Source organism: Coffea arabica, chromosome 2e (genome assembly GCF_036785885.1).
Source record: "Coffea arabica cultivar ET-39 chromosome 2e, Coffea Arabica ET-39 HiFi, whole genome shotgun sequence".
Taxonomy (NCBI): Eukaryota; Viridiplantae; Streptophyta; class Magnoliopsida; order Gentianales; family Rubiaceae; genus Coffea; species Coffea arabica.
Genome location: NC_092313.1, coordinates 56,154,460 through 56,164,598, shown reverse-complemented (window position 1 = coordinate 56,164,598; position 10,139 = coordinate 56,154,460). Strand labels below are relative to the sequence as shown.

General features: G+C 36.0%; 1 protein-coding gene across 1 annotated transcript; it reads left to right on the top strand.

The window, feature by feature from the left end:
- Positions 1-5,006: 5,006 nt before the first annotated feature.
- LOC140036353 (uncharacterized) lies at positions 5,007-5,936 on the top strand. Its single transcript, XM_072077726.1, has one exon. The coding sequence runs from the start codon at positions 5,007-5,009 to the stop codon at positions 5,934-5,936; it is 930 nt and encodes a 309-aa protein (XP_071933827.1).
- The last annotated feature ends 4,203 nt before the right edge of the window (positions 5,937-10,139 follow it).

The window sequence follows — 10,139 nt, the reverse complement described above, 5'->3', positions numbered from 1 at the left end:
TATTTCAGGAACCCAAAACTGTTTTCAGAAACTGGTAACTTTTTAACTTAAATATGAACATTTTTTACTTGTAGTATTAGTAAGTTTAATTCAAAAATAAGTAATTTTCGTCAAATAATAAGTAAATTAAATTACTCAAAGTGTAAATTTCTATTTCTGACTAAAACTTATCTTTCAGGCATAAACTTACTAGTTTTAATTAAAAACTTATTAAATTTAATATTAATTATTTTAATATAATATTTAAAAAGTCGCTAAAAATTTGGATCTGTCACTAAAGGTAATAGAAACCTATAATAGCAGGTTTCCCTAATATCGTTACCATAACTATAGGCACTGTAGCATTGTCCCCAGCAGAAATAAAGAAAGCTTCGTTGCATGCATGTAAAAAGTTTCATAATTTGCATTCTAACCCCTTGAGTTTCATTTAATGTTGCTATGGCCCATAAAATTGGAAATTTAGTCAATTCTGACCTTTCAAAAATATTAATTTCTTTGATATGATTTAATCTAATTTCTTTTGGATTGATGTTTTAGTGAATTTTATGATGATTTTTGAAGTTTTAACAATTGTTAATAGATTATAATTTGATTTAGATTTTAGTGGAATTTTGGATAATTTGTTGTTTAGTTATAAAAAGGTTTTCCTACATTTTTTGTGAAGTTTAGCATTTGGTTTTGGTAGACTTCATCTTAAGCCCTTAGCTTCATTTTATTTGAGACCCTTAATATTTGTAATAGTAATAAATTAACCTCTCAAACTTCTTTAATTTTTGCCATCAAGTCCCTACTTGCTTTAATTTCTTAAACATGGGTTGTTTACCTTCATTTGAATGCCTTGATTTCGTGTTTATTCCCATTTCATGTGATTATTAGTTAATTAAAGTGATGCCTTGACCATTTTTTTTTTTTGATTTGGAGGGTAAATAGAAAATTTCACTTCATTAGGGTACCGATTCAAGGGAGGTACACTATACCCCTTATTTTGATTTTACTTGACTTTATGTGCCCCTATGTAACTTTATGTGCTTAATTACATGCCTTTTGAATTTTTTTTATTTATTTTTTTTATTTATCTATTCGCTTTATTTGTTTTAATTTTGTATATTTATTTTAGCTCAATTTTGATCATTTGAAAGGCATTTAAATGTCAAGTTGTAATAGTTAGGGGGTTCAAGACCTGTATTTAGATAGAATATGTAATAGTTAGGGATTTATTTATTTAATTATTTATTTTATTCCTTTCCCTCCCTTAGATTGTAGTTAGCGCCCCAAGTGTAATAGTTAGGGTTTTATTTGCTTTAATTGCTTGTGTGTTTGGCATGCTTATGTGTTACGTGTTATCCGCTTTCTTAGGGCCTTGCATCGAGATATCATGATTATGTGTTATGTGTTTATGTGATATTATGTGTTTATATGCTTTTATTATGTTTTACATGATTAGTAAGTTATAATTAATGTGTGACGTCACTACACTAGTCCAACGCTAGTTGTGGCCTTTTTTTCATTTTTCTCACTAGTTCAACGCTGGTAAGAACTCGTAGACATGGGTTAGTCCAACGCTAGACCCTTAGAAACCATTCACACGCTAGATCATGTTTGTGTGACTACACTACATTTTCATGCATATTTTTCACTTTCTAGGGTTTTTTATCATTTTTGCATGACATCCCCTCCTTATACGTATATCCCTTACCCCATGTTCCCCCTTATACGTATATCCCTTATTCCATATTCCCTCTTATATTTTTATTCCTTATCCTTATGTGTGAGACATAACATTAGATTTGCATTCCATTTAAGAATTAGAATTAGGCTAGTACATTTGCATGATTAGATAGAAGAAATACCCCTTGAATATGGAATATGGATGAGTTTGGCTCTCTAGCCTCAGCATGCTTGTATTCCCTCTATTAAAGGAAAAATTGAAGTCACGAACATTAGATCCCACGCACCCGTTATGATATATTCCTTTAGATCATGTATTCGTGTATAATTATTTTTATTTTTCTTTTCTTTGAATCTCATATTTTTGCACAATTCGTGACTTCTTCGAAAGTTTACTTTTGGGCGTTGCAATTAATGCGATTTGCATCAAATAATTTCGAAGAGATATTCGGACCCCGATAACTAGGTCTAGGTTTGCATTCATGTAAATACCTCCAAAATGTGATAAATTTTTAGGATAAATTAAGAAAACTTTTGACTAAATTACGCAACTAGTTTTGGCTAGGTTGAAAGGGTGCCAAGGATTTTATCCTGATCTTCCCTTTCTTCAAATGTGACTCCCGATCCTTTTTCTCTTAGTTTTCGCAGACTCGGAGTTGTTAAAAAGGGTTTTTCCTACCTTTCATTTAAAAATTTCTTTTAGGTGACTTGGTACACCTTAACTCAATACCAAGTGGCGACTCCTATTTTTCCTTTTTATAACCCTTTTTAACTATTTTTTGCGGCCCAAACCGTCGTGCTTTTAAGTCCCATTAGGCCCATTTTCTTTAATTATTTTATCAAATATCAAAAACTCATTTTTTAAATAAAAAATTAATCAAAATTTCTTTATTTATCTGTTTTCCAATAAAAGTTCATTTTTTACTCAAAATTAAATCAAAATTCCATTTTTTCTAAACACGTTTATTTTTCATTTAAAAATGGGGCGCAACAGTTTGGCGACTCCACTGGGGATTAAGAGGATCCGAACATTTGATTTAGTCAATCTATTTTTTCTTTTAACCTTTCTATATATCACATTTGGAGGTTTAGGGCTGCATTTTTCCCTTTCAGGGTTTTGCATCTACCACGCGTGTAATCATACCTCGCACACCGTGTATGTGATGAATGGATTGTTTATTTATTTGCTTTTACTTGTATCGTGCTTGCATTTTTGGGTGGGGGGAATAACCACCCTAGAACCCTCACTCACATTTAATGGTATTTAATCCCTCCCTTCAAAAGGAAGACTTCATATGTGCATACGTTTTACTTTATAACCCCTTATTTCTTGTTTTACTTTTAGTGGTTGTCATGCCACTCTTCCCTTATTAGGATTAGATTGATCCACTTGGACATGTGATCGTGGCACGACGTGCGCGTAGCAATGTCCGAGAGATCACTCGAACTACCGACTCTTAGGCCTTGAGATTGATGACCCTTCGCCTTTGGTCTGAAGGTTTGGGGACCTGAAACTTTATCGAGTCTAGATGCATTAGTGAGCCCAACCTCATGCATCCATGTTAGAAATCGCCTAAGATAGAGTTGACCTTACCCTAATTAAGAACACTAGGCACGAAGGGAGAGATTCCACCCCTTTTTCCTTATTTTTCTTTTTGCTTTTGTATCATCTAATTGCTTAACGTGTAATGTGTTATTTGTTGAACTAGCATTTCCTTATTTTCCCATATTTTGCATTCACAAACAATAGAAAATAAGAGTTCTGGCTTGATACTCTTTTAGAACCCATCTTCTTAGATTGGTTTTTGCATGTCTAAATTCCAGTGTATTGCATTCGTAGGTTAATAATTGCACATCATTCTAGACTCACCCTAGCATATGAACGGTCCCTTAGGTCATGTTTCATTTCAAATTGCATATTTAATTGTTTTAATAAATTGGCATCATGCATAAGCCTTAGAGGGAATGCCACATAGGGAATCTCGTGTTAGGAATAAGCCACCTTGTGTCTCGGATATGTAATCCAATGAGACTTGCATGTTTATATTTCTTGTATCATCCAAAGGGGTAGTGCACAAGGTAAGGTAGCATCCGATCTCTCCCATGATAATAGAGCAACTTTTTGCATATTAGAATATGAGCATCTAACAATCATCTTTTAGCCATTTTATTAGAATTGGTAAAAATCCCTTGCGTAAAGGACATTAATTTGAAGAAATTCACAAATAATTTCTCATTGTTGAGACAATAAATATATCGAGACCAAATCTTGATTTTAGAAGACTTATAGACTATTGCATCGCAATGAATTTGTTGAATTACCAGTGGGAAGACAATTCAATCGATTTTTGAATAAACCATCAATTTCATTCAACCCATTTGACCAATTTATTCATCAATTTCATTCAATCTATTTTATCAATTCATTCATTTTTAGGATAGTCCAGTCATTTTTGAATAAATCATTAACTCCATTTCATCTATTTGATCTATTCATTCATTCTTAGAACAATTTAGTCATTTTTGAATAAATCATTAACTCAATCCATTCATTCAGTTTTAGGACAATTTAGTCAATTTTGAAATAAATCATCAATCTCATCCAATCCATTTTATCAATTTATTCATTTTTAGGGCAATTCGATCGATTTTGAATAAATCATCAATTTCATTCAATTCATTTGACCAGTTTACCTATTTTTAAGGCGATCCAGTCAATTTTTAAATAAATCATCAACATCATCCGATCCATTTGACAACTTAGGATTTCGATGTCAAATTTGAAACTGGGAAGGCTAGTTGTTTTTGAGAAAATCACCTATTGCATTCATTCCATTTGGATAGATTAGGATTTCAATCCATGTTTCGCTGAGGAAATTGGTTGAGAAATTTCAATCTCTCCAATAGCAAGTTCTTCAAAGTTAACTCGATTTGTACGAATTCCTGTGCCAACCAAAACCATCCATTTATTCGGATTTGTCCTCATTCTATTAGAGGTCTCCCGCTGTTCAATTGGCCCAAAAATTTCAAATTAACTTCCAATCAAATATCAATAAGTTGATTGGATTCGTCAGATATTGTAAGTGCCTACCCTGAAGGATTGCATTTTTATGCTAGGCCAACCCTTGGCACAAAAGGGCTCCCCAATAGGACATGCATCCGAATTACTTTAATTTTTACTAACTCGAATCTTTTTCTTTCTTTTTGACAATAGTTAATCAAGAAGGGCATCTAAATAGGGTTTTTCCTCAATTTTTAAGTAATTGCAAACATAGCTACACGAAAAAAATTCAATCATTACCCGATCGCGTAGCCGAGTTTCAAGAACTAGTGTAAACATGAGTACGCACCCCGAGTCATCCGATAGGCCTGCGATGACACCATCAGCTGACCTGGCAAACTTGGGAGCTCAACTAAGCGAAGTTTTGAACAAGTTCAATGAGTTGAGCATGGAAATGACGGCACAAAGGCGTGTGATTGATCAGCTAGTCACTGGTAGCAGCGGTGGAGTCCAACATAGGCCCTTACCTCCCAATCAAACTGAACCAATACTTTTGCCATACACTCAGACCTCCCTGGCTCCACATGTTGAAAATCCACCTGAGGAAACTTTCATTTATCCCACTCATGGCCTACCACATACCTACGCACCAAACATTCAAATCAATTCTTCTCACCCTCAAATTCCTCTAAATTACCCACCTGCCAATCTGAACATGCCACTTGAATCTCAAGTACCATATTACTATTCCACCGCTGAACCATTCACATTAGACACTGCTACCCAAGGAAAAATTGAAGCTGGGGAATCCTCCGCACCAATCGTCAAGAATCTGTTAAAGGGGTTGGACCGATTTGACGAATTCATAAGGAAGAGCCAAGGCTTGGGCAAACAAGGTGGTTTGGATTATAACAAGTTGTGCCTGTTTCCTGATATGCAACTGCCTATGGGTTTTAAAGCACCCAAGTTTAGCAAGTATGACGGAACGGGCAACCCTAAAACGCATCTCCGAATGTTTGCCAATAAATTAGGGAAGCCAATCGACGATGAGAATCTGCCAGTTAGGTTGTTCCCTGAGAGTTTAGAAGGCGATGCACTGGATTGGTATTCCAATTTGAAGCCTGATGAGATGAGGACCTGGACAGAGTTGTCAACCGCTTTTGTAAGGCAATATGAATACAATTGTGAGTTTACTCCGACAAGGACCACACTGGAAGGGACTAAAAGAAAGCCATCTGAGGATCACAAGACATATGCAAAGCGATGAAGGAAGTTGACTGCCAAGGTGGAACCTCTTATGACCGAGGATGAAATTGTTCGAACATTTATCAAAACTCATGACCTGTCCTATTTTGAGGAAATTTTTAGCATGACTGGATGCTCCCTTACAGAAATTGTTAATAAATTGGAAGAGTATGATTGTGAGAGCGGGAAAGATTGTTAATGTGTCGGCTTTAAAATCGCAATTGGAAGCGATGAAAAATCAAGGCGGCAATAGTAAGAAATCCCAGTTCAAGAAAAAAAGGAGGAAACTTCATTTGTCTGGAACCAAGGCCCTTCTTTCCGACATAGGTACCAACAATACCCCATTTATCCATCTCATAACCCAAACTAATCACGCCCTCAACCCGTTTACCATACCACCATTAACCATCTTCTATCTCGACCAAATTATCCAAACACACCCGCAACCCCATTTCACATTTCCCCACCTAATTTTCAGATTAGACCTCGTCCTCCTTATAACCTAAGACCCACTTCACCCGCCAACCAGAACTACAGCTATCAACAAACCAATGACACCCGAGACCTAACCCGATATAGAATTTTTACCAATCTAGGTCGGCCTCTTGATCAATTATATGAACAGCTCAGAGCTGCAGGAAAAATTGGTACGATACCTCATAAAGTCTATACTAAAGGAGTTCCCCTTGGTTATGATCTCCAATCTTTTTGTGCGTATCATTTTGGAACTCCTGGACATTCTACTGCCAATTGTTGGGTACTTAAACATAAAATTCAAGACATGATTGAGGCCGGAGACATAATTTTGATAAAGGGAGAAGAACAAGGACCAAGTATTAGCAAAAATCCTTTTCCTGTGCACAAAGATACCATAGGGGCCATTACTACCGATGAGGAATTTGAGCAGCCTGCCAAATACACTGTGTGGAAGAATGAAGTAATCGAAATAGTCCAAAAGCCTTTCGTGCTCGAATGAGCCATCTAAAACTGGACTGCGAATCACGTTCCCTCCCGCAGGGAATTTTGGTAAATCTAGGGGATTGCCTTTGGTTGTGAACTGTGAAAGAAATCATTCCTTTTTTGCATTTTCGATTTGTAAATAGTTTTGACTTACATGTTTTTTCAATACAAATCTTATGTTAAATAGCGTATCTTTTGTTAAATAGCGTATTACGACGTTTTGTGCTTCATTTGAAATTCAATAAATGTACAGTTTTCTATATACTGTGTTACTTACACATTCTTTTCAGATGGCCAAGAATAAAATCTTCCGACCCTTTGGATATCACTGTTTCGAAATTTAATGGTAGCAATCTCGGTAACTTACAAATGTGATTGTGGATTTCAAAATGAGAGGAGTAACTAAGGGGCATCCGAAAATGTTTCAAAGAAACTCGAATGGTATAAAGAGAAACTCAAGCTAAATTAGGATCAAGATTAAGGAAATAGAAATCAGTGGTCACTTGATAAGACGCAGCTAAATGCAGTCTGTCATGGTCAATGTTATCAAAAGTATTGGCCCGTGCTTACCATATAAGGGTCAAATCATGACTATTCAGACGAGGAGACAAAGCGTTGAGATAGTTTTTGTCGGTGCAAGATGAGGCCAAAAGAAGAGTTTGTCCCAAATTGGCAGGGCCCTTTTATCGTCAAGAAGGTATTGCCTAGTGGAGCACTCGTTCTCACAGAAATGGATGGACAAATTTTTCCTCAGCCGATCAATTCGGATATGTGTAAGAAATTCTTTATCTGATAAATGAAAGTTTCTTTTTAGGGTTAATGCGAAGAATGGAACGAAAGTCAGGCCCTCTTCCTTTTCCATTGAGACATTTTATCCCGAGTTATCCCTTTTGAACCGTCAGAATAAATCATTTCGTTTGGCAACCCCTGAGGATTGCAAACCCCATACTGGGGCAAATTCAATTTTTGAAGGAAAGCCGAAAGAAAGGAAAATGAACAAAAGAAAATCTCAGTTAAAAATAAATTGGGACAAATTGTGAACATTTCAAAAGATGAATGGAATGACAGAAGAAAAAGGGAAAATGTGAAGAGAACCTCAGTTGAGAATAAACTGGGGCAATTTTAGTTTAATCCTAAATAGGGTTAATATGAAAATGCGATTTCAGGTGATTTGAACACTTATAAAAACTGCCTTCAAGCCTTAACCTTCTCTCAGCACCTCACCTAACCACATTACAAAAAATTAAAAGTCCTGACTTCCGTTCTTTGCATCACCTCTTTTAGGAAATTTTCTAATCACATGGCAACTGATGTCAATACACTTTCACCAATTTTGCAAGGGAAGGTTTGTCGCACTAATGTCATCATTTCTTAAAACACATTTCTAAGTTGATAAGGGCTATCGACAACATTTGTTCACTAGATGAAAACCGGAAGGGGCACCTTAGAAGAAAAAAAGAAGAAGTAATGAAAATGAAAAATTGAAAAAAAATAAAAAGGTGGAGTGGTAGCCTTAGTGAAAACCCAAAAGGGCGCTAAGGTAAGGTTTCATGAGAAAAAGTGAGCTTGGATTTGAAAGGCTGGTGATTCAGTTCGTTTGGGATCCCTCCTCACATTGTGATTTTTCTGCAAGCATTGAACGCCGGAGGAATGATATCCAAAGGGTCAAACGTGGCATTTTGTTCGAGAATCAAAGTGTTTTGATTCATTAAACATAAACTTTTGAGTGTACAGATTCATTTCTCTAAAATCAATTTTTTATCAATACAGGTAAATCGTTGCTTTCAGGTTACTTGGATTTTCATCATTTTTATGTAAATAAAATATTTTTCTTGTGTTTCATGGTCTCATTTATCTCTTCGGATTTATCAAATGGCAATCCCTCTTATTTATTGAAAGTCCCTGGATACCAAATATGTGACAGCCCCACCTCCCCCTAAGGCGAACCAGAGGGTTCGGCGGACCGCCTGCCCATCTCTCGCCGGGACTCAGTCGTTCACTTCAGTTCTCAATTAAAATCGAAATAAAACACAGGAATAAATATAACGACAATCCAAAACTTAACGCAAAACTTATATACATTGCTATCTCAAAAGGGAGTACAAACATCGAATATACAAAGGTTCTCAATTCACCATACATCCAGCCCGCTGAGCATTAGGGCGAGAACCATTACAAAACCAAAGAAACCAGTCTAGGCTAGACTCTACCGAGCTCTCGTCCTTGCTCGCCGTCCCCTGTTAAGGAAAACAAAACTAAAGGAATGAGTTAAAAGCTCAGTGAGGTTTCGAACACATAGGCAACAAGAAATTCAATGCATTCATTACATATAACCAATAATTCAAGATACAAATACAAAATAAAGCGATAAACACATTCATTAAAAGGATACGGGCTCACAGGGAGCCATATATTCGTTCGTTCGTTCGTTCTCCTGTCAGTCCCCTTATTCCTCCGGTCAATTAAATAAAATGCATTTTTGATAAATAAACCCCTCGTTCGTTCTTTCGTTTCGTTCACCCCCTCCTGGAAATTGGCCAGGCTCCACCAACCTACAAAGTAATACTCGAGTATACCAACGTTCACACCCAGGGTCACCATATCGCCCGACCGAGTCCGCTTCTGGCTCGAGTCGATCGGTAACGAAGGGTAGGGCCCAATTCAGCCAAAAGGCTTACGTCATGCGCAACTAATGTAGCAATCATTAAATCATTGAAAATTTCATGTTTCATTTAGGTCGAGCGCGGTAAAGTACACGCTCGCCTAGAAAACTCGTTTTGGAAATCCTTGAAAGCACTTAACACATTATCAAACAAGAACACAAGTCATAAAGTCAAGAAAAATATAGCAAACAAGGAACACTCACCTATATACGTAAAACAACGTGCAAAATATCATTCCGGATATTATCTTTAGTCACCAAGAAAATCTAAGATTAAACAAGAAAGAATATTACAGCTCATCTAACACAAACAATTAGGTAAAATCAAAGAACTCGACAATTGATGAGTAGAACGTATAAAAGACTTTAAAGTGAAACGAGGACATTTGGACCCGTGGACAAAAATAACTAGGGTTTCATAGTCGAAACGTAAAACCCAACTCAAAAGGGTTATAAAATTTTCCAATGAAAACACTTGAACCAAAGACAAGTCGGAATCCAACTAGATAGGCTAAGAAATACTGTTTTCGGGATCATTTATATGGTTCAAAATCATCTCATATTCAAGTAGATATTATAGACTAAATGTCTTAATGAAATTTA